General features: G+C 39.7%; 1 protein-coding gene across 1 annotated transcript in view; it reads left to right on the forward strand.

Annotated features, from left to right (window-relative positions):
• Positions 1-26,624, forward strand: part of LOC126417029 (dynein axonemal heavy chain 1-like) — a gene marked incomplete at its 3' end in the record, with an annotated part of 951,942 nt that overhangs the window by 361,541 nt on the left and 563,777 nt on the right. Inside the window, exons 26-27 of the mRNA XM_050084920.1 lie at positions 19,244-19,499; positions 26,424-26,586. Coding sequence (XP_049940877.1) covers positions 19,244-19,499; positions 26,424-26,586 — 419 coding nt within the window. The remainder of the gene's footprint in view (positions 1-19,243; positions 19,500-26,423; positions 26,587-26,624) is intronic.

A 26,624-nucleotide genomic window follows, 5' to 3' on the forward strand; every position in this document is an offset into this window, starting at 1 on the left:
TCTCTCATCTTCCCCTTTTCCCCTCCCTATGCTCATAGCAGCCCTATCCTGTGCTGATCAAGTCCTTGCTCACTCCCCCAGCAGCACATTAATTTTCTCCACTCGTATCCGGCAGTCCCTACCCCTCCCTTTACCATGCCACTGCCTTGTGCCCCATCCCCTCCACTCATACTGGATTGTTGCTCACACCAGACACAGTCTGCATTCGGGCTTGAGCGGGCATAGTCAGTAGTCATAAGTGTGCAAGTTGTGTTTGTGCATGGATAGCTCTGGAGTGTATGTGCACTTGTGTGTGTGTGTGTGTTCTGATTCTGCAGAACTTTTTTGTCTCAAAGGTGAAAGTTTTGCAGTCTTTTCATTGTGTCTGTCAGTGACTCAGTGCTTCCTCTGTGTGATGAGTACCAATCATATCGTTTTCGTATTTTTGTTATCATGGACTTTCCATAATATGAGTCTTTATGGGATTAAGACTTAAACTTTCAACTGTGAACCACTTGCAAACCTGACCAGCTATCATCTGAGCTGCTAGGGCTGTGTTTGGATCCTTGATTAGTATGGTTGTGTCACTAGAAAACATTACTGTTTCAGAACTGCCCTTCAGCTGCCTTCAGTCATTTATATGAAGTTAGTAATGAAGTTGGCCCAGTACCGATCCCTGTTACAATCCACACGGTATGTTCTTCCATGATGAGGTTATTTTCATGCATGAGATACAATCTGTTACTGACCTCTCTGCTTTCCGTTATGGAGGGTGGTCCTGGTATGTCAAAGGCCATAGTATGCATAGTGTGGGGTTCACATTCATGCATTCATTCAAGGTTCTCTTGATCTTATAATGAAAGAGGCATTGTAGTGATGTGGGAGTTGTTGAGTTAAACATTATCCAAGACAAGCCACAATTAGACACTCAATTGATTATTAAATATCGTTACACTTTATAAAATAATTTGTTATTAGATTTCACTAAGGAAATTAGCAGGAAAATTAGAATTGGTACTTTGGAAAAATGTGCTGCCTCCTCAGATATATATTAAATAGCTTCAATTGATGTCTTCCTACTAGCTTAAGGCGACCACAGCCTGGTTCAGGCCGAAAAAAATCCATTATCACTTTTAATCATATTTCGATAGATTAAGGTTTTATTTAAATATTCTGAAAAGGATTTTGCTTATAAATGTTTTTTTTTTCGAGCATTTAAAGAACATTTTCCTATCACGTGTTTTTGTGTGCCACTCCCACTTTTCTGCATATATTTTAGATCTGTATATCCCCTACATTGCATGTTAGGGATTTTTTTTTTTTTTTTTTTTTTTACTCCCGAGTGTTTTGGCTATCCTTCGAATGCAACAGTCGGTATTCTTTTGCTTCTGCTGTTTGTAAACAACATGCTTTCAAACATGTGGTTAGTTTTGTTCAAGTGTGATTGCGAGTAGTTGTTATACTTAAGTTTGCAGTACTTGTTTACGTGTGTTTTGTTGTGTTTATTGAAGGTGATGAAATGTAAAGGCATTTTCAAGAAACGACAATTTAGAGGAAATTAGTTTAGAAAGCTTTCTGTACAAATTTAGAGGAAATTAATTTAGAAAGCTTTCTGTACAAGAGTTTATGTCACCTGCCAATGATGTTTCTAATTGTAATTCTTCAACAAGTGCATCATCAAAGAACCTCTCACCATTTCAAGAGAGTTACAACGAATTTACTGTAAGTGACAAGGGGTGCAGTAATTTTATTATAAATTTGAGAATATTATCAGATGTAATTCCTAAATTTGTACAACGTAGACAGTGTGGTGAGTCACAGAGTGTGAAAGTTTGTGAGAGTGCCAGTGGGAGAAAAGGCCCAGCAATTGCTTTGGATTTAATTTGCACTAAATGCTCAGCTGTGATTTAATTTATGAGTTCTTCAAAACTAGATGCAATTGGCCCTTATGAAATCAATACTAGATTAGTTTATGCCTTATGATCCATTGGCAAGGGCATGGCTGCAGGGAGAACATTTTGTTCAGTGATGAACTTACATCAACCACCAAATAAATTTGAAAAACTGACTGCAGTACTAGAGAAAGCTGTATGTGAGGTTGTAACATGCCCGGGGGTAATTATGGGGTTGGGGACCCTTAAACTGGTTATCGTTTCTGCTTTTCTTGACCGTGCGCCCTATCCACACCATATACCTGATAATCCCGCGGCGGTCGTATTGTTCTGCTCCACACTGCTGTTGGCTTGCCTGAAATTATCTATCAAAATATGGAAGCGGGTTTACGGGAGCCACTTAACATTAAAACACAGCACTGTCCTATCAAAATATGCAAGCGGGTTTAGGGGAGCCACTTAACATTAAAACACAGCACTGTCCTATGTCTGGTATGAACATCTATATTCTGAGACGATATAGAAACCATAGGTTGAACTGTTTACATTCTAATTCATAAGTGTTTGTCCCAGTTAATGTATGATTACCAGTCCACAATGACACTCAGACAAGCGTACGTGTAACCGACACGACGCGGGTGATTGTTGTTGATGCGGAAGCGAATGATCGCACGTAAGTTCTTACGCTCGTCACGCATACACAGATATCTGGTACCAGTCCTCCTTGACACTAGTAATAAATTTTAACACTGTTCACAAAGTTAAATTTACAATTCACAGTTCTCAGTTTTATGAGCGTGAACATAACCGTCACGATGCGGTTGATTGTTGATGGTGCGGAACGCAATGATCGAATGCACGTTCACACACTTGCTACAAGACACTGGCACTTAAATACTCCCTTTTGTGGAAAATAGTATTACTGATTCACATTAGTTCATTCTTGGAGACCGAACATGGCACGGATGATTGATTCTGTACAGTACGTCACGCAACGAGAGGGTACACAAATACAATTTCAGCAGCACTGCTCATTTTTAAATTACTTATTGATGCATTTTCCTCTGAATCATTTGCTTATTTTATCACTTTACTGTAATAGCACTTATAGCAACACTTCAACTTCCATACTAACAATGCCTCTCACATGCAGAGCTACACACAACACAACATAGTAATTCCGTGTCCCGTGCTTGACTCTCTACTAGACTTGGCCACTGTTTCAATGTTTCGATACAGTGTATCGATACGTGGAACTGTTTCAGTGTTTCGGAACGGCTGTGGTTCACTGTTTCGAAACAGTGGTGTTTCATTCCGCCACTGTCTCGGATAACCGGACCAGATTCGATCTCCAGCCAGACACAGAAACTGTATCGTTGTTTCAAAATATGGCTGTTTCAGTCCACCTGTGCTTGGAAAGGTCTAATTGAATCGAAACAGTGATGCTTCATTCCGCTTTGTGTCGGACGAGATTCGTGCTCGGCACAGGTACTGAAACACAACATACCGCTTTGTGAAACACTTTCAAGAGTGTCGAAATCTTTTTGACAAGCAATAGCATGAAGCTTAAGATATCCGAAAATAAAGCTTCGTTTCTAGCTGACTGCCCTATTCCAAAATGGCGTAACATCTGCTTTAAAAACACTAACCAAACAATAAAACAACGCATACTATTCGCATTCAAAGTAATAAATATGTGAAAATCATTCAGTTAAATTACACTTTTTTGACAACATACGCTTCTCTGTTCATGTACAGTAATCATATTAAGGAACGCAAGAAAGCCTACAACATTTTGAATAAAAAAAGTCGTAGAGTGACAGTTATTAGACATATACATAAATTTAATGTAGGTATAATTGCAAGCAATCTGTTCGACATATCACTGATAGTGTAATGGTGAACGGGAAGGGCTGGGAAGCATGGTGAATTTATAGTAGGCGAATGGTTCGAAACACCTTGAAAGACAAAAATTTTTTCTGTTATATTTTGTTATTTATTCGAATTATTTGGCTTTATTTGTGAGTCTACAGTCACTGTGCCTATTATCCACAATGATTCCCTTTGTGTGCATGGAAATTACGAAGATGGGTATATTACCCATACTAACGGAATGTGGGAATCCCAGTAGCATATCCGTTGTTTCTGCAGTTTGCTCCCACCTCCAGTTCCGTTCGTGGTGGTTCTTCAGTCTTCAGCTATGGCTGTCCTCAGCCAATTGAAAAGTATGAAAGTCACACGACATGAAAGCAGCGCATTTGCTGCAGGAAATAAGAAACTGCCAAGACGCCTAAGTGATAGTTTCATACTTCCTGCAACATGATTAGCGCTCTCGCACCTCATTTGTGTTTATATGGACATACTTATACAGTAGACATTCAAGATGATAAAATGTGTAGGTTTATAAGATTACAAAACACACACTGTTTCACCGTTTCGAAACAGCGTATCGAAACATTACATTGTACTGTTTCATTTGTTTCGAAACAGTTACGTGTTTCAATTTGCCCATCTCTACTCTCTACAGATGCGGCTGCCTGCAAAGATACTCCACAACTAAGCCAGCGATATGACAATACGCTTACATTCCCGCTTGACTCTCTACAGATGCGGCTGCCTGCAAAGATACTCCACAACTAAGCCAGCGATATGAGAATACGCTTACATTCCCGCACGAAAAAGTTTTCGAATTGTCGAAGAGAATATCGAAATATAGATAACTGCCTGCTGCAGGCGTTTAAAGAGATGGTGTTAGGGGAGGGGGTTTATTGCGCCATCCCATGGGCATAGACCCATTGCCACATTGTGGACCAGACGTGAGTTACAATCACTCATGGAAACATGAAGAACAATTGTTAAATACGCAAAGTTTTACATGGTAAAAGGACCCTACCTACAGTGCAACCTGTACAGCAAAACTCACAGTACAGTGGATATACAAATAGTTAATACACTTAGACACAAGAATATTGAGTCCCTGAAACAGAAAGTTCTACAAATACAAATACAGTAGGTTAGATATGATAGGTGGGTGCCTGAAAAAAAGAGAGAGAAAAAAAATAGCAGAAAAACACACGCATTAACTGCTACTCCAAGTAGACAATATCACTGGTTACACTATTAGGCAAAAACTAAAACTCCATCAGCACTACACCAACAAAAATCCAGAAAAAAGGAAAAAAACTACTTCACTACTCACAACACTGCATCACAAGGGAGCATTCTGAGCATTGAAAGGGGTGGGGAGTGACTGTAGCATCGATGCTGCGCTGACTGGCGGATGTGAAGTATAGTCGTCAGCTCGCCACTCTCGCCTCGCCTCACGGTAATCCGTCCATTGGCGTACATGAAACATGACAATGATGGTTTCAGTGTTGTCCTAGCAATGCCTATCCAACTTACTCATAGTCCGTTACTACTACAGTAAACATTACGATGTTCTATATGACATAATAATCACATACAATATTCAGAAGAAAAATATGTGGATGTCCACTAAGTTAAATTTAGTTACTAAGTGAATGGTACAAAAATTAATACCAATCATTAAGCAGGAGCAGTAAGAAGCTTCTAAATGAAAAAAAACTTTTAGATAGCACAACCTATATACACTAGACCCTAGTAATCACTCGAACCATGTCACTGTGTGGGCAAGAAGAATATAATACATATAATCTAGGTTCAACAGAAGAAAGTGAAAAGAATGAGAGAAAAAAAATTCCATATAGCAGTAACACATCCTAGTTAAATCTCACTCGATTAAAGTGTCTTCTTGAAACCACATAATAATCAGAAATTAATGTCTGTACTTAAGGACAATAGCAGTTGACATATATACAGATTCAGACACGTCACAATATATCACTCAGTCATTAATCTTTCTCACTATAGTGTAGTTTAATGTTTTCCACTTGGTGTTTGCCCTTGTAGCATGAGGTATGCTGTTGATTACACCCTCATAATATGTTATATATGCTTTCCACTTGCTATGTTTCCAGTTTCACACCTGGTCATACGATGCATAGTGCCTTGCGTTCTGATATCCGCAGCCGCCACCGTCGCTTCTGTGACAGCCATAGACACAGAAACTTCCGTAATGTCTCCTGTCATAATAATTATTCCAATGTTGTCCACTGTGTCATCATTTGAGTGGGTATTTGTATTGGTTTCATTGTTCCCTGATGCTCTTCTATTATCTTTTCCTCCTCCCGTTCCTTGTGAATCATACAATGTGTCTAATTGTCCTAAGGCCGACTTCATTGCCTCTACATCATCTATAGGGATTGCTAAAAACTTATCCTGAACTCCTGTCGGTAATTTACTTATGATCAGGGACACTATTGCTTCTGTCATCACTGGTTCACCTAAATACAAGTTCCTCTCATAAAAATCTTGAAAAAATTTCTTTAATTTCTGGTCACACCCTCTCTCAAACATTCTACCCTGGTATAGACTGTTTCGTACTTCATTTTGCTTCCGTCATGACCAATGTTGTTGCAAAAATTCCTTGTCAAATTCAGCAAATGTTGTACACTTATGTCCTATTCTCATACCCCAGGTACCAGTTTCACCTTCCAATCTTGCTGCAACGAAGCATACCTCTCTTTTCTCTTCCCATAATTCAGGTAACACGCCCTTAAATTGATCTAAGAAATCCTTAGGATGCCACCTCCCATTTGATTCGAAGTTCTTAAAATTCCCTATTCCAAAAAAGGCCTCATCATTTTCTATACCAATTACGCTACCTCCGGCAATGCTTCCATCAGTTAAAAGTGATTTCACTTTGCTTTTCATCTGCTGGCCGATCTGTTTCTTAGTATTGCCTACCTCATTGTACACTACTTCTACTCGCTGTGCCTAAGCTTCCTGGTTTGGCACAACAGCTGATATCCTGTATTTACAGTGGCTCACTTCCACATCCAGTTGTTCGAAATGCTCGTCGAAAATAACCCATTCTGTAAATTCTTCCTTCACCTCCTTGACATCCAATGGTAACTTCATTTATACTTTGATGACTTGATTCAGCCCGCTTCTTTAGAGCCTCATTAGTTTCGTCGATCTTTTAATTGAGTCCTTCGTTTATCTGCTCTACTGATCGCTTAATATCTTCCCTTAATTGTTTGTAATCATGCACTATCGATCGCTTAATATCTTCCCTTAATTGTTTGATTTCATGCCTCTGGTGGCTAATTTCTTCTTTTATTTGTTTGTTATTATGCAATAATGTTTTGAACGTGTCAGCAATGATTTCTGATAGACTACTGTCCCCTGTACCGGAATCCTTTGACATTTCACTACTACTTGCTTCTGGTTCTGACTCCACCTGATTACTTTCACCTAAAGAATCTGCTTTCACCTCCCTGTCTACTGCAGTTGCACAAACCTCATTACTTGCATATTGAACCATCGTAACGTCACCCAAGCAAGAAATAAACAAATCACAATAACACCCGTAGCATAGAATGGATGGCAATAACTACAACCAAACTGCAACGCCGTATGCATTCAGCACTGTAATTCATGCTCAGAAGCACACATAACATACAAGATCAAGTAATCAGAAAAAAAAACAATGAAATATAGGCCTACATAAATATAGTTCTGCAATTGTATTAACTCTTGTTGAAAATTAGAATACTAAATAAGCAGGATCTGATAGTGACATTTCCTTTACTGTACGATCGGCAAAGTAAATATTGTCTCGTGACATTAATTTTCCTCCCACCGTGAACCATGGACCTTGCCGTTGGTGGGGAGGCTTGCGTGCCTCTGCGATACAGATGGCCGTACTGTAGGTGCAACCACAATGGAGGGGTATCTGTTGAGAGGCCAGACAAATGTGTGGTTCCTGAAGAGGGGCAGCAGCCTTTTCAGTAGTTGCAAGGGCAACAGTCTGGATGATTGACTGATCTGGCCTTGTAACAATAACCAAAACGGCCTTGCTGTGCTGGTACTGCGAATGGCTGAAAGCAAGGGGAAACTACGGCCGTAATTTTTCCCGATGGCATGCAGCTTTACTGTATGATTAAATGATGATGGCGTCCTCTTGGGTAAAATATTCCGGAGGTAAAATAGTCGCCCATTCGGATCTCCGGGTGGGGACTACTCAAGAGGATGTCGTTATCAGGAGAAAGAAAACTGGCGTTCTACAGATCGGAGCGTGGAATGTCAAATCCCTTAATCGAGCAGGTAGGTTAGAAAATTTAAAAAGGGAAATGGATAGGTTAAAGTTAGATATAGTGGGAATTAGTGAAGTTCGGTGGCAGGAGGAACAAGACTTCTGGTCAGGTGACTACAGGGTTATAAACACAAAATCAAATAGGGGTAATGCAGGAGTAGGTTTAATAATGAATGGGAAAGTAGGAATGCGGGTAAGCTACTACAAACAGCATAGTGAATGCATTATTGTGGCCAAGATAGATACAAAGCCCACACCTACTACAGTAGTACAAGTTTATATGCCAACTAGCTCTGCAGATGACGAAGAAATTGAAGAAATGTATGATGAAATAAAAGAAATTATTCAGATAGTGAAGGGTGATGAAAATTTAATAGTCATGGGTGACTGGAATTCGGTAGTAGGAAAAGGGAGAGAAAGAAACGTAGTAGGTGAATATGGATTGGGGCTAAGAAATGAAAGAGGAAGCCGCCTGGTAGAATTTTGCACAGAGCATAACTTAATCATAGCTAACACATGGTTCAAGAATCGTAAAAGAAGGGTGTATACATGGAAGAAGCCTGAAGATACTGACAGATTTCAGATAGATTATATAATGGTAAGACAGAGATTTAGGAACCAGGTTTTAAATTGTAAGACATTTCCAGGGGCAGATGTGGACTCTGACCACAATCTATTGGTTATGAACTGTAGATTAAAACTGAAGAAACTGCAAAAAGGTGGGAATTTAAGGAGATGAGACCTGGATAAACTGACTAAACCAGAGGTTGTAGAGAGTTTCATGGAGAGCATAAGGGAACAATTGACAGGAATGGGGGAAAGAAATACGGTAGAAGAAGAATGGGTAGCTTTGAGGGATGAAGTAGTGAAGGCAGCAGAGGATCAAATAGGTAGAAAGACGAGGGCTAGTAGAAATCCTTGGGTAACAGAAGAAATATTGAATTTAATTGATGAAAGGAGAAAATATAAAAATGTAGTAAATGAAGCAGGCAAAAAGGAATACAAGCGTCTCAAAAATGAGATCGACAGGAAGTGCAAAATGGCTAAGCAGGGATGGCTAGAGGACAAATGTAAGGATGTAGAGGCTGACCTCACTAGGGGTAAGATAGATACTGCCTACAGGAAAATTAAAGAGACCTTTGGACATAAGAGAACCACTTGTATGAACATCAAGAGCTCAGATGGAAACCCAGTTCTAAGCAAAGAAGGGAAAGCAGAAAGGTGGAAGTTGTATATAGAGGGTCTATACGAGGGCGATGTACTTGAGGACAATATTATGGAAATGGAAGAGGGAGGTAGATGAAGATGAAATGGGAGATACGATACTGCGTGAAGAGTTTGACCGAGCACTGAAAGACCTGAGTCGAAACAAGGCCCCCGGAGTAGACAACATTCCATTGGAACTACTGACGGCCTTGGGAGAGCCAGTCATGACAAAACTCTACCATCTGGTGAGCAAGATGTATGAAACAGTCAAAATACCCTCAGACTTCAAGAAGAATATAATAATTCCAATCCGAAAAGAAGCAGGTGTTGACAGATGTGAAAATTACCGAACTATCAGTTTAATAAGTCACAGCTGCAAAATACTAACGTGAAATCTTTACAGACGAATGGAAAAACTAGTAGAAGCTGACCTCGGGGAAGATCAGTTTGGATTCCGTAGAAATGTTGGAACACGTGAGGCAATACTGACCCTACGAATTATCTTAGAAGCTAGATTAAGGAAGGGCAAACCTACATTTCTAGCATTTGTAGACTTAGAGAAAGCTTTTGACAATGTTGACTGGAATACTCTCTTTCAAATTCTGAAGGTGGCAGGGGTAAAATACAGGGAGAGAAAGGCTATTTACAATTTGCACAGAAACCAGATGGCAATTATAAGAGTCGAGGGACATGAAAGGGAAGCAGTGGTTGGGAAGGGAGTGAGACAGGGTTGTAGTCTCTCCCCGATGTTATTCAATCTGTATATTGAGCAAGCAGTGAAGGAAACAAAAGAAAAATTCGGAGTAGGTATTAAAATCCATGGAGAAGAAATGAAAACTTTGAGGTTCGTCGACGACTTCGTAATTCTGTCAGAGACAGCCAAGGACTTGGAAGAGCAGTTGAACGGAATGGATAATGTCTTGAAAGGAGGATATAAGATGAACATCAACAAAAGCAAAACGAGGATAATGGAATGTGGTCGAATTAAGTCAGGTGATGCTGAGGGAATTAAATTAGGAAATGAGACACTTAAAGTAGTAAAGGGGTTTTGCTATTTGGGGAGCAAAATAACTGATGATGGTCGAAGTAGAGAGGATATGAAATGTAGACTGGCAATGGCAAGGAAAGCGTATCTGAAGAAGAGAAATTTGTTAACATCGAGTATAGATTTAAGTGTCAGGAAGTCATTTCTGAAAGTATTTGTATGGAGTGTAGCCATGTACGGAAGTGAAACATGGATGATAAATAGTTTGGACTAGAAGAGAATAGATGCTTTCGGAATGTGGTGCTACATAAGAATGCTGAAGGTTAGATGGGTAGATCACATAATTAATGAGGAAGTATTGAATAGGATTGGGGAGAAGCGAAGTTTGTGGCACAACTTGACCAGGAGATGGGATCGGTTGGTAGGACATGTTCTGAGGCATCAAGGGATCACCAATTTAGTATTGGAGGGCAGTGTGGAGGGTAAAAATCGTAGAGGGAGGCCAAGAGATGAATACACTAAGCAGATTCAGAAGGATGTAGGTTGCAGTAGGTACTGGGAGATGAAGAAGCTTGCACAGGATAGAGTAGCATGGATAGCTGCATCAAACCAGTCTCACGACTGAAGACCACAGCAGCAGCAGCAGACATTAATTTAATAATACAAAAGAATTTCAACTGTCACTGTTTGTAATTACGTAATTATAGAATGCAATCTGTACTGCCAGTTAATTACTCTCATTGCTTCAGTTGCGTGAGGTAACGTTGTGATGTGCGACTTACTTTGCGTTGTCTGCTGGCTCCGTAGTCGCAGCTGTTGCGTAGCGCCATCTCAGTTGACGCCGTCCAGCTCTCAGCACTGCACCCTCTCTGCAAAGGTATGGTAATATTTGGTACGTCGCTCCTAGGCGCCGCTCACGTTGAATACGGTGATGGCTGCCAAAAAAGTTTTCACTTTCGCCCATAGGTGCCACTAGTGTCGTCTTCCATAATGGCTGCCAATTCACAAATAGGTGCCACTAGCATCGTCAAAAGCGCACCACCGGGGAGTATGATTACTTTGTAGCACTAGTTCTTTGCACTATCACGGATCAGACGAGTATATACACCGTCTCATAAGTTCTTTAACATACATATCCCACAGCTAGCTTGACATCACTCAACAATCCAAATTAACAGTTGTACAGAAATAGTTCATTCTCCGAATTAATTATATGGCAATTCTTATCCGAAAATCGCAAGTCCTGAATACACGTCGCCATGTAACACACCTGGGGATTCAAATGGGGGTGGGGGACCCTTACACTGGTTATCGTTTCTGCTCATCTTGACCGTGCGCCCTATCCACACCACGTACCTGATAATCCCGTGGCGGTTGTATTGTTCTGCTCCACACTGCTGTTGCCTTGCCTGAAATTATCTATCAAAATATTCAAGTGGGTTTAGGGGAGCCACTTAATGTTGAAACACAACACTGTCCTATGTCTGGTATGAACATCTATATTCTGAGACAATATAGGAACCATAGGTTAAACTGTTTACATTCTAATTCGTAAGTGTTTGTCCCAGTTAATGGATGATTACCAGTCCAAAATGACACTCAGACGAGCGTACGCATAACCGACATGACGCGGGTGATTGTTGTTGATGCGAAAGCCGAATGATCACACATAAGTTCTTATGCTCATCATGCATACACAGATATCTGGTACCAGTCCTCCTTGACACTAGTAATAAATTTTAACACTGTTCACAAAGTTAAATTTACAGTTCACAGTTCTCAGTTGTACAGGCGTATGCGTAACCGTAACGATGCGGTTGATTGTTGATGGTGCGGAACGCGATGATCGAATGCATATTCACACACTTGCTACAAGACACTGGCACTTAAATACTCCCTTTTGTGGTAAATAGTATTACTGATTCTTATTAGATCATTCTTGGAGACCGAACATGGCACGGATGATTGATACTGTACGGTACGACACGCAATGAGAGGATACACAAATACGTTATCAGCTGCACGGCTCCTTTTTAAATTACTTATTGACGCACTTTCCTCTGAATCATTTGCTTATTTTATCACTTTACTGTAATAGCACTTGTAGCAACACTTCAACTTCCATACTAACAATGCCTCTCACATGCAGAGCTACACACAACACAACATAGTAGTTCCGTATCCCATGCTCAACTCTCTACAGACGTGGCTGCCTGCAAAGATACTCCACAACTAAGCCAGCAATATGACAATATGCTTACAAGGTCAGTGAGGAAAGCATGAAACTGCCTACTAGGGAAGCAGTGGAAGAAAATGATGGATGTTCAGATATTGCAGTTGCACTTTGATGGAAGTTGATAGAAAAGAGGACATACTTCTCTGAGTGGAGTAGTGACTGCCACGAGTGTAGACACCGGTAACGTGTTAGATGTGGAGATAATGTCTAAATATTGGAAATGATGGAAAGTCAGGGAACATAAAGAACACAACTATGTTGCTAATTTTGAGAAACAAGTGATGGTATGGAAGTTCATGGAGTACAACAAATATTTCATCGCTCCGTAGAAACAAGAGGCATAAGGTACACCAAATATTTGGGCGATGGTGACAGTAAAGCATACAACAATGTAGTGAACTGTAAGCCATATGGGATGCCATTATTAGAAAAATAGAATGTAGGCCATGTTCAAAAACGTTTGGGAACAAGGCTGAGAAAGCTAACTGTTGATATGAGGTGAAAAAAATTGGAAGATGGAAAATTGTTGACCGGACGGGGTCGGTTAACTAAAGCTGAAATAGAAAACTTGCAGGTATACCATGGGCAGGCAATTAAGAGAAATAAAGAAAATCTGGAGACAATGAAGAGAGATGTTTGGGCCATATTCTTCCATAAATCCTTTACTAATGATAAGCCATGTCATGGATTGTGTCCATCAGGAGAAAATTTGTGGTGCAAATACAACAGGGCTCAGGCAACTGGAGAATCTTATTCTCACCAGCACTCTCTTCCTGCTGCTGTTATTACAGCAATTAAACCTATTTTCAGAGACTTGGCTCATCCTGACCTCCTAAGTAAATGTCTGCATGGGCAGACACAGAACCCAAATGAATGTTTCAACAGCATAATTTGGAACCGCCTCCTTAAATCTGTATTTGCAGGCATGCACACAATGAAACTAGGAGTTTGTGATGCTGTTATTACATTCAGTTGTGGTAATATTGGAAAGTGTTGGTTACTGAAAAATCTGGAAATTAATTGTGGTGAAAATATGATCACTGGGCTGAACATTGCGATAAAATGAGGATAGTCGATGCAGACAGGTCTGCATCTAATATGGCCAAGAAAGCAAGACAAACATCCAGGAAGGTGAAAAAGAAGCTGGAAGACCTGCTAGTGGTCAAAGAAGGGCCATCATATGCAGTAGGACAGTTTTAATTAACTGTAAGTAACAAATTTCAAAAGTTTTTTCTTTTAAATCAGTTTCCAGCAAACTAAAATTTTCGGTACATATGTCCCATTATATCAGATACTATCATAGATAAATGAATGAAATTTTCAGAGACTCTGCATAGCATAAAAAGCCACCTCTGGTACTACATTCATTAGTAATCCCCCATTAGGAAGTTCACAAAAAATATTTTCTTCAGAAAAAAAACTTAATATATTTTGTTAATAAATTTAAAAAAGTAGGTCTTAAAAACTATAAAATGGATAAAGCAGATTTTAGTACAGTTGGCTCTGTTATCATCATGTAACTTACAGTAAAAATATTAAGGTCCTGCATCAAATAGTTTTTTTCAGAAATGGGTCAAATACTTGCCTAAATTAACGTGGGTTAGATAGGCAGGGTGTAACATCCACATATGTTATTCACAGAGCAATTTACTTACAATATAAGCCTGTTCCAATAAAAGTTTCTATAGTCATACAACTAGCAGGAATCTTAAACTTTGGGACCTCACTTCCTTATGACACCATATGAGCTAATCTCAGCCTCGGCTTAGTCAGTTTTTCTGAATTTGTTATCTTTTGTTTATCCTCACAGATTGAAAGTACGTTGCTGGAAATTCCGTGTAACGGGGATTTTCTTCATAGGAATTGCATGTTCTTGAAAATGAATGGCTTTAATCTAAAGTAAAAAAAACAAAAAACAAAAAACAGTAGAAAGTTCATGAGAGTAATTAGTATCATGTTAAAATGAACAGACCTTCTGTATTGAAAAACCTCTTAATGTGGATCATGCAGATAATCGTACAACACGGTATACACATTTTTGCTTTCATTGTGAAATAGAAATAATGTTGCAAACAAAATAAGTATGTGACATAAACTTCAGTCCACTGACATTTTAACTGATGTGTGTCACAGATTTTTAGCTTATTCTCGTGTGTGTATTGTAAGGGTTCAGATACGTTGGTTAAAATTTCACAGGTTTTGTGAAACACCTGTACCCTTAGCGGTTAGTATAATTGAGTAATCATTCATAATTGGCATTCAGCTAAGTTTAAACAGCATTATTATTGTTGGTTAAGGCATTGAGAAGATTCTGGGTTTGCGGGATAGGATTTTATACATCCCAGGACAATCAGGAAATCTGGGAAAAACCCAGGAATTCTTTTCATGTGGGAGAAAACTGGGAATAACCCAGAAATTTTTTAGAATCATGGGAATTTTTCATTGCTTTGGTTTTCAGTTAAATTTTTGTAAGTTTGACTGATAAAAACTGTTACTCTAACAAAGAATTTTACTTTATCCCCGTACTGCAGAATAACACTTCAGCAATAAAACATAAATGAGAGAAAAACACCGACATGAAACTTAAATTGCAAAGAAAATCCACCATTTACAACAAAACACAGTGCACACATAAGCATACACAGTACACACACAAGCACCTGCCAAAAACAAAATGTGTCAAAGGCTTTACGAAGAAAACTATGCATTTCTATCTACTTGAAGTGTGTCTGTTGGCTGTATAAGCAGTAGTAGCAAGCTGCCAGATGCTAGTCGTAAAAATTATTTGAGCATGCCCAAGCTGCCAGATTTGCACATGCCCAGAGCATGTCTAGAGCAGAGTTGTGGTTGCAGGAGTTAGTTTCCATGTGACCTGTGTTTACATTTTGTAGTTGGCTATTTTCTCTTACATTACGGCTCTCACATCAAGTGAAAACAAAACAGATTTCTGTGGCTGGTAGTGTATTAAAAAACATTCACATAATTACAGAAGTCTAAAATATGTTATTGGTTTCAGTTCTCTGATTTATTTTATTTCCACATTATTGGCAATCAAGCATTAATCACTTTGGCAAACAGTGGAGTTATTTTTGTTTGTTTGCTAAAGAAATTTGGCTCTTATTTGTTTTTTCTGCAGTTTATTTGAAACAAAGTGTTTCATTCAACACTATTGGCTAGTCTCACCTATTTGTTGAAATTCACATTTTCATCTTCAGGCATGAATGGCATAATGCCACAATAAATAACCAAACATGAGATAATACAGTGCTGATACTCCAAGAAAATTGGTACCCCAAAAACCACACTGAGAAGTTTAATACCAGGTAGGGGCCTACTTCAGTGTGAATATGGACATACAGATGTGCACTTTAAGCCAATTATGAAGTTTAGTATGGTTTACGAAATCCCGTTGCTGTTGGAGTATTCTGGTGTCCTGTTGGAGTATTCTGGTGTCCTGTTTCTTTTATGAGGTCTTTTAATGCTATATATGTATGGTCGTACATAAATGTTCTTTTGAAGGCGACTAAGCAGGCAAATTTGGTCAGTAGTATTGAATAAAATGTTTTGTTTCAAATATATTGACAGCTTTAGAAGAATTTTACAAATCTACCTTCCAGAAACACAGTGTTTTTCAATCACATGTTTCAACAATTGCCTGTTACGTTCTCTATGCTTGACATTATTTCTTAATTTGTGTTGTTTACATCTTAAATTTACAGAATGCCATTGTTTGGTAAATTACAGACTGGCAGCACACCATGTTTTATCATTGTAACTCCCCACTAGGCTTTATATTTACTATTGGAGTAGGATGTAAAGTGCCAGTTATACAGTTTCTTGACTTCACAGATAACTGTGTTAAATTTTTTATACCATTTTAAAAAGTCATGAATAATGTATTGTCCTTAATTCTGGCATATAAAAACAACCTTTCTTAATTTTTGCAAGAACTCTTTATTCCTTCTTAATAGCCTTTTGCAGTGCTGTGTGGATATAAACCTGGTTGCAAATGCTAGAGAACAGAATTGCAAAGTATGAATTTTAAAAAATCTATGCCACATGCAAAATATTAGGGTTCTTCAAATTGTAGAGTCTAGTTTTGAAATTAATGTTCTGCCAGGAACTACTTTCTTGTATTGCATTCCTTATCTGGATAGGATATGATAAAACAGTTGCCCTGAGTACAATAACTCCATATGTCCTCTCTGAACATTATAATGCAAGTGATCATGTGATGCCTCACTACACATGAAATTCCAAACAGAAATGCAATGAAAGGCATATGAGCAGAGCAAATACTGAGCAAGGGCTTCTTATGTCATCGTAGCTGTGCATTGCAGTAAAGCCTGTTCTCTGGCACTCCCTGGAAACTGCTCAAAAGATCCTACTTCTAACAGGTCATGGGAAAATATTGGGAAAGGTGGTTTCGTAAGCATTGCTTGAAGGACTGATAAGTTTTACAGTCCTGTGGATAAGTACACTGTCACTAAACATGGAAAAAGTGTATTTTTCGGGGATGGAAGTGTAGCACACACTGTGATGTGTTCACATACATTGATTTAGCAGTCAGATCTTGAGATAATGTTCAAGTGATGTGCAAAGGCTGGCAATTTAATTTTCAGAAATATAAAATTTTTACTTAAAAAAATCACTGACACACAACTTGAATCTGTCATACCAATACCCGAGTTTTACAATTTCTAAGGATATGACATAGAAGGACCACATAGGCCCAGTTGTAGGTAATATGAGATACGACTGTCGGGATATAATTCCTGCAAACCCTGTGAAATGCTTTGCAGAGGATACATCCCATTGTACCAATTATAAGGGTCTTTTACCATATCCATTCACATATGGAGTGTGGGAAGAAAGATTGCGTAAGTGCCTCTGTGCATGCTGTAATTAGCCTAATCTTGTATTTGCAATCCCTATGGGAACAATACACAATGGCTTGTATTATATTCCGAGGATCATCATTTAAAGTTGGTTCTTGAAAGTTACTTGGCAGGATTTCATCCGAAAGTTTGCATCTATCTTCAAGCATTTGCCATTTCATTTCTTTCAGTGTCGCCGTGAGACTCTCCTGTGGGTCAGACCAACCTGTGAGCATTCATACTTCCCTTCTGTGTATACATTGTGTCCCCTATCAGTTCTACTTGAGTAATATTCTGTGTTGAGTCACACAAGTCTTTTGTATGCAATCTCCATTCCCTAGTATTCTGCCAGATGGATTGCAGTCTGCTGTTTCTTTGCCTATGACTTACTTCTACATTCTGCATCTTGTATGATGGAGTGGGACTGCAGCTAGTCAAAGACTTGAAGAAAATAGTAGTAACACCCATAATTTTAGTTAATGACTTTGTTTAGCTAATAGTTTTGGTGCCTCATTGGCACTATCTTCAGGCCCCTATACACAAAACTTGTAAGTCATCTAGTTGATTGTGCTGTTATGGGGACCACTACACCCAACTGGTTTCTGTAGACTTGTCGGCAGGTGTGGATCCTTTATGCCTCGTAACAAGATCTGAAGAATCCATGTATACTAAGAAGAAGCCTGCCGAGACCAGTTGGATATTGTGGCTCCTATAATAACACAAATGACTAGATGACTTACCTAATTTCATCTGTAAGGGGCCTGAAGATGGTGCCAATGAGGCACCAAAACTGGTAGCTAATTAAAATCATAATGTAAAATTGTAGTTGTTGGCTTCTATTTTCTTCAGTATTTCTATATTTGTCTATGACACACCATTCAATGTAACATGCTTGTTCTCCCCACCAAGAAATTCTCAATCCAGTCATATACCTTGCATGATTCCCCATGCAATCGTTCTTTTGGTTATAAGTGTTTGTGCAGTACTGATTCAAATATCTTTGTAAGTTAAGAAATTCTGCAACTGGTTTACTACCTTGATCCACAGCTTTCAAGGTGTCATGCGATTAAAGTGCAAGTTGGTTTTCACCTGATCATTATTTTCAGAATCCATTGAAGAGGTCATTCTGCTCGAGCTACTTCAGTGGATAGTGTATTTATATGAAGAAGGGTGGCACAAATGGTAATAGGTTTGTTTGACACTTGGGAAAATGTCTGGTGATGCAGAAAAACTGAAACTGACAAACACTTGAAGATAGATACCAACAATTCTGCAAAAGCCTACTTACAAAGTCTGAAGAAAAATTTTGTACTGCTCTCTGTGTATGACTCCTGCAGTAAGCATCTAGAAAAAATTAGACTAATGACAGGTTCACAGGGCATTTATGTAATCATTCTTTCTGCTTTCCATACATGAGTGGAATGGAAAGAAACTGTAACAAGTATTACAATGCCATCCAGTATACAGTGGTTTGTGAAGTATGGGTGTAGATCTAGATATAAGAAGCTATCTACTTGTTCTTTGATCATAATTGCAACCTGTTGTTATGGTAACTGTTTTTGACAACAATGCTGCTTGTCTTCGTTATAAAAAAATCAATCTGAGGAGTATTTTGGGTATTTATAAAAGATTATTATTGCAGCCATATGGATTCTGAATTTCAAACAGCTATTGAAATGATAACATAGCTCTTCAACAGCAGTAATTATTTTCTACCGTGTTCTGCTTCTGTGCTGTCAATGGCATTGTGAATGCATGATGAGATCATGTCTGTAAGAGATTTGACAGACTTTCTACTTCAGTTTCTGTTTAATATCATAATATATAAGTGAGACTTTATCGTAGTCATTTGTGATACTTTTATTTTCGTTTGTTTCTTGTCTTTATCAGGTTCCTGTTTGAGGGCGTTGAAATTGCGCTGAAACAGTCTTGTGCCGTATTTATAACAATGAATCCAGGTTATGCGGGACGAACAGAACTGCCTGACAACCTGAAAGCCCTCTTCCGACCTGTTGCAATGATGGTGCCAAATTATGCACTCATAGCAGAAATTTCTTTGTTTTCATTTGGCTTTTCAGATGCCAAAGAACTTGCCAGAAAAATAACCACTACATTTAAGCTGAGTTCAGAACAGCTTAGTACACAGGTAAATAGTTCCATAGGAAAGAGTATTAATAACAGTTAATGGGATTCTGTATCATCAGAAAACTGTAAAGAGATTTGATATTATTATTCACTTGTCATAGTTTTCATATTTTTATAATACCTTGAGTGTTGAGAGAAGAATTCAGACAGATGATTTATTGGAGAAAAAAAAAACCTGTTACCATCATGAAATTATTTCATTGTTTACAATTAGTTAGAATTTATTTCCCTAATGGTATTTGTTTTATTATGTGTAGTTTTTATGCAAAAATCAACATATAAAAAATGAAAAAAATTTTATCCCTCCCTCAGAATTTTATGATTAATAAACTTACTGAATGAAAACAGTTATGGAACTTTCTAGATGGTGCAATATGGAAAATAAGGGAAAGGCATCCTCTCACATATAGTGGATTGATGCATGGAGCATGGTAACAAATAACAGAAAACAGCATCACACTATAATTCAGGCACTAGCTCTTTCTCCAGCAGTAGTACACACATTCACACAGACACCCGAACGCACACTCCCATGGCCACAATAAGTCTTGCTGTGGGTTTTTGAATTATGTCCTACTACGACATATGGGAAGTAAACATCTGAATCATTATTATGTCTATTGAAGTAATAGCTCAGCTTTCTGCTGATCATTCATTGAACACATTCTGTGCTTCCGATAGCTTGCACATGTAATAGTGTAATTCTTAGTTTACAAATTTTCAGCAAGTGACACAACTGCTTTATCAGCCCTGACATGAAGTTGGTGCCTCAGTCCATGACCATTGCCTCAAGGACACCAAACTTCAGCAACAATTTATTCAGTGCTACAGTGTTTGCCTGTTGATTCGGAAAGAGGATCATTGCAACATATTGCAAGAAATGGTCAATAACAGTTAGAACGAAGTGGTTCCTATTGGTGTCTCGGTAAAAGGTCTGGAATTACCCATTCCATTTATCTGTGGTTTGGACGCCCTTGGCAACCTCTATAGAGGCACTTGCTGGTGACTCAGATCTGCACATCTGTACTCTTGTCAATATGTCTATCTCTTGCAGCACTGTGACTAATATGATGGTGGCAGCCAGGTCCTTCAGGTTTAATGTATGTACTTTCCTTGATGTATCGGGTGGCAGACCGTTTAGGAAAGCTTCAAATACCCTATCCTCCACTTTCTGGAGAATAAATTTGTTTATTTCCACATTCCCTGTCAACTTGTATAACCATTAATCTTTCTTACTCTGTCAACAAAATTTACCACTGATTCACTTTGCCTATACAACACTCCACTCAACTATTCACAACAGAATCTAAAACTGTTTTGCTTCTTATAGTGCTGCCCGAGACCGCAATAAATGTACTCAAATGTAAATGCATTTCTTAAGTTTTCGTGATGCATATGTCCTTGCTCCTCTTATTAAGCCAGTTTCCTTATATTTAGCAACTGCTCATTGTCCATATCCCAGCCTACTAGGTCATCTATAAATGCCTACAGATCCTCCATTGTCTTGTGCAAACCAAACTGGCAGCAGCTGAATCTAATAAAGGACGGCCAAACTGGACAAGTCTCTATCTTCTCGTATAACAACTTGCTGCCTATGCATTTCCATGTTGTCTGCTTTTAACTGAACTAGATGACCTACCAAATATTCGATCACTTCTTGCACAGAAAAACCCTGTGTATCAGACTCAGACATTGTGCAACCTCTACCCACACAAAAATTACAGAAACAACAACAACAGTAATAACATAAGCAATTGTAACACTGACACATGACTTCTAATCATAAGTCATCTTGACTCAGTACACTGTTTAACAAAATGACCAAGTGTTGGCACATGTGACACTTAACTAGTGCCAACTGTGCACATGATACTCCGGCACAACAGGTTGCTTTGTGTGCACTTCACTGGATGCATGACAGTGTAATCCACACCAGTGTTTCTATGGAACTGTGAGCTATCACCAGATTCTTCTGGCTTTACAAACTCCACCATCAAGTTCATAAGACAGTCTTCTTACCTAACCATTCCTCTTGTACCCAAAACAGGAGAGGAAAAAACAATCGGTCTGCATGCCGCACTGTGTTTGTAATGCTGCAAGCTGAAGCTGGTGACATCATCCTCAGTCCAGTCGTCTATGGTACAAATACTTCTGACACGACTGCAAAACAGTTATGCAACCAGAAGTAACATACATGAGTGAAACTATTTTCAAAACATCTTAACATTGCAGAAATAGACAGAATACTGGAGATAGAAAGAAAAATAATCGGAATGTGTATAAAGAGAAATTACAAAGAAAATTAACCCTAGTAACTAACTTTTACTGTAATAGTCAACAAGGAAAAGGAATCGGTAATATGTATGATTTGGAAGAAACACATTTAATTCTCTGGACTCTGATCACGGCAGCAGAAAACAGAATCATGAGGCAATAATAGAAAAATTATTGAACAGTAATATCAACAAAAGGCTTCTCCACTTAGAAAGCAACAAATGACCTCACAAACTCATTTCTGGTATGTGTCATCAGATAAATGGATTGCATTCATTGCAAATCTTGACAAAAATGTAAGTCGTGTAGGTTTTTTAGTATGATAAGACTGAAGCATAATACAGTATTTTAAATACTAATGTTTTTTATTTTTATATTAACTCATCACAAACTTCCCACATGAAATTGCAGTTTAATAGTTTTAGCACAAGTCAGTAACATTTTCATATGAACTTTCTCTTGATGCATAAAGAAAGACTAAATGCATAATACATTAGAAGTCTAGGAGCTTACAAGAAGTGACTGCACTGAAGTAAGGAACTGAAGAGACTGTGGGAAAGTGAAGTCTTTGGTGTGAATTTCGTGGTATATATAAAACAATACTGTTCCATGAAACATCTAGAAGGTTCTATTGGTCAAATTAACAGAGAGAATGATTTCTGCTTTTAATGATAGAGACAAATTTAAATGAAACTATTTTGTTTCATGAATCAGAATTCTTAGTAATGCGATAAAAAGAAAAGATATTTATATATTTGAAAAAAAAATTAAATAATTTGCAAAAAAATTAAATAATTTGCAAAGTATGTTGTGTCACAAGCTTTATAGCAGTTAAATTTGTAAAGTAATCATATGTAAGCAGCTTTTTTTATGAGTGACAATACATCAGTCTTAGAAGAAGAAATAAAAACAAGTTTGTGTTTTATATTTATCATGAAATTTATAGTGTAACTAATTTTTGTAGCAGGACATTATTATGCAGAATCATGTAAAATTATTATTACATAATGGACAAACACAGTACTTCAGCAGTGTACTAATTCACTGCACAAGTACGGAAAAACACGAACCTCATATTTTGTGTCTGAAAAAGAAGCACAAACTTTACTGACCCATCTCGTAAATTTTTCTGGTTGACTTTTTCGATCTCTGCCCCTTTCCTCAACCCCTCCAGTCCTTTTCCTTCAACTCTCTTCCTTACCCTTCAACCCTTCTGACGGGAGAAAGAGCCACTGGCTCCAAATGCTTGCATACCTAGAACCTTTTTTTCTGTGTGTGTTCTGCTGCTGCTTGGTGAATAGTTTTTTATCCATCCAGTTACTTCATAATACTTGGTTTGTTATACATAAGAAAGTACAATAGTCATTGTGATGATACTAGGTGACCAACGCCCTCCCCTCCACCCTCATGGCATAGTAAGGACTCGGATTGTGAAATGTGCCTAACTCAGCAACAGGCTATTGTCACAGATAGTGTGCAGGGATTGGCAAAGTGATGCAGTCAACATGGTGGCCTTGGAGCTGACTCAGACCCTGGGTGGTGAGCACACAGCCAGCACAGGCAGTTGTGACTGCTCAGTAGGAGGCACACCAGTGTATGCAGAAAAAAACATCAGTTCCCAACATGATTGATGGCGATTAAACAGTGGTAGCATCTGCTATCATAAACAGTGACAGATAGGATTTGTGTTTGCCCATAAGGACAGTGATGAACACGAACAGTGTTTGCTTGCACCCCAAGCCACCTTCCCTACCCTCTAACTCCTACCCTTGTAACCACCGCCCCCGGTGTAAAACCTGTCCCATGCACCCTCCCACCACCACCTACTCCAGTCCTGTACCCTGGAAGGTGTATACGATCAAAGGCAGAGCCACGTGTGAAAGCACCCACGTGATTTACCAACTGACCTGCCTACATTATGAAGTTTTCTATGTGGGAATGACCAGCAACAAACTGTCCATTTGCATGAACGGACACAGGCAGACAGTGTTTGTTGGTAATGAGGATCACTCTGTGGCTAAACATGCCTTGGTGCACGGCCAGCACATCTTGGCACAGTGTTACACTGTCCGGGTTATCTGTATACTTCCCACTGACACCAACCTATCAGAACTCTGGAGATGGGAACTTGCCCTTCACTATATCCTCTCTTCCCGTTACCCACCAGGCCTCAACCTCCACTAATTTCAAGTTGCCGCCACTCATACCTCACCTGTCATTCAATAACATCTTTGCCTCTGTACTTCCGCCTCAACTGATATCTCTACCCAAATTCTTTGCCTTTATATATGTCTGCTTGTGTCTGTTATGCACGGATGGATATGTGTGTGTGTGCGAGTGATACCTGTCCATTTTCCCCCCCAAGGTAAGTCTTTCCGCTCCTGGGATTGGAATGACTCCTTACCCTCTCCCTTAAAACCCACATCCTTTAGTCTTTCCCTCTCCTTCCCTCTTTCCTGATGAAGCAACCGTGGGTTGTGAAAGCTTGAAATTTGTGTGTGTGTTTGTGTTTGTTATTATTTCTATCAACGTACCAACGCTTTCGTTTGGAGAGGTACAGAATCTTTGTTTTTAGATATACACTCCTGGAAATTGAAATAAGAACACCGTGAATTCATTGTCCCAGGAAGGGGAAACTTTATTGACACATTCCTGGGGTCAGATACATCACATGATCACACTGACAGAATCACAGGCACATAGACACAGGCAACAGAGCATGCACAATGTCGGCACTAGTACAGTGTATATCCACCTTTCGCAGCAATGCAGGCTGCTATTCTCCCATGGAGACGATCGTAGAGATGCTGGATGTAGTCCTGTGGAACGGCTTGCCATGCCATTTCCACCTGGCGCCTCAGTTGGACCAGCGTTCGTGCTGGACGTGCAGACCGCGTGAGACGACGCTTCATCCAGTCCCAAACATGCTCAATGGGGGACAGATCCGGAGATCTTGCTGGCCAGGGTAGTTGACTTACACCTTCTAGAGCACGTTGGGTGGCACGGGATACATGCGGACGTGCATTGTCCTGTTGGAACAGCAAGTTCCCTTGCCGGTCTAGGAATGGTAGAACGATGGGTTCGATGACGGTTTGGATGTACCGTGCACTATTCAGTGTCCCCTCGACGTTCACCAGTGGTGTACAGCCAGCGTAGGAGATCGCTCCTCACACCATGATGCCGGCCCTGTGTGCTTCGGTCGTATGCAGTCCTGATTGTGGCGCTCACCTGCACGGCGCCAAACACGCATACGACCATCATTGGCACCAAGGCAGAAGCGACTCTCATCGCTGAAGATGACACGTCTCCATCCGTCCCTCCATTCACGCCTGTCGCGACACCACTGGAGGCGGGCTGCACGATGTTGGGGCGTGAGCGGAAGACGGCCTAACGGTGTGCGGGACCATAGCCCAGCTTCATGGAGACGGTTGCGAATGGTCCTCGCCGATACCCCAGGAGCAACAGTGTCCCTAATTTGCTGGGAAGTGGCGGTGCGGTCCCCTACGGCACTGCGTAGGATCCTACGGTCTTGGCGTGCATCCGTGCGTCGCTGCGGTCCGGTCCCAGGTCGACGGGCACGTGCACCTTCCGCCGACCACTGGCGACAACATCGATGTACTGTGGAGACCTCACGCCCCATGTGTTGAGCAATTCGGCGGTACGTCCACCCGGCCTCCCGCATGCCCACTATACGCCCTCGCTCAAAGTCCGTCAACTGCACATACGGTTCACGTCCACACTGTCGCGGCATGCTACCAGTGTTAAAGACTGCGATGGAGCTCCGTATGCCACGGCAAACTGGCTGACACTGACGGCGGCGGTGCACAAATGCTGCGCAGCTAGCGCCATTCGACGGCCAACACCGCGGTTCCTGGTGTGTCCGCTGTGCCGTGCGTGTGATCATTGCTTGTACAGCCCTCTCGCAGTGTCCGGAGCAAGTATGGTGGGTCTGACACACCGGTGTCAATGTGTTCTTTTTTCCATTTCCAGGAGTGTATTTTTCCCACGTGGAATGTTTCCCTCTATTATATTCATCTTATTATTTTTTAAATTATACAGAAATTGTGTGCCCCCCCCCCCCCCCCCCCCCCCCCCCAACACAAGTATACTGATAAAGGGCCAAACATGTCCTTATCACAGTCAAACAATGGAAGATCCACAATGGTATAATGACAATATTATGGAAAGGATAGATTGCTACTGACCATATAGGGAAGACAAGTCACAGACAGGCACAACAAAAAGACTTCTATATATTTGGGCTTTCAACCGAAAGGTCTTCTTCTAAAGTAGAAAACTCTCTCTCTCTCTCTCTCTCTCTCTCTCTCTCTCTCTCTCTCTCTCACACACACACACACACACACACACACACACACACACACGTCAACCATACATGACCACCATCGCTTGCCACTGAGGCCAGACTCTATATGGTGAGCAACAATCTGTCTTTTATGTAGCATCCAAGGAACACACAGCTATGAGAATAATAGTTCAGGCTTACAAAAGGCTTGAAACTTTACCCTTTATCTTAGAAAGATCTTTTGCTGCATGTTAATTAATATCACAATAAAATATCAAACATAATCTGTATTTTAATGTACTTACGATGATGCTCATATGCTATGATAATAAATATCACAATTTTCAGGATCACTATGATTTTGGAATGAGAGCTGTGAAAACAGTTATTGCAGTTGCTGGTAATCTGAAACGTGAAATGCCTGATATGGATGAAAGGCAAATAGTGCTGAGATCTTTGAGAGACGTTAATGTGCCAAAATTTTTAAGAGATGATCTGAAACTTTTTAATGGTACTGTTATTTTCTATCCTCTTATATTGATATTTCCT

The sequence above is a fragment of the Schistocerca serialis genome, chromosome 8 (genome assembly GCF_023864345.2).
Source record: "Schistocerca serialis cubense isolate TAMUIC-IGC-003099 chromosome 8, iqSchSeri2.2, whole genome shotgun sequence".
In the NCBI taxonomy this organism is placed as follows: Eukaryota; Metazoa; Arthropoda; class Insecta; order Orthoptera; family Acrididae; genus Schistocerca; species Schistocerca serialis.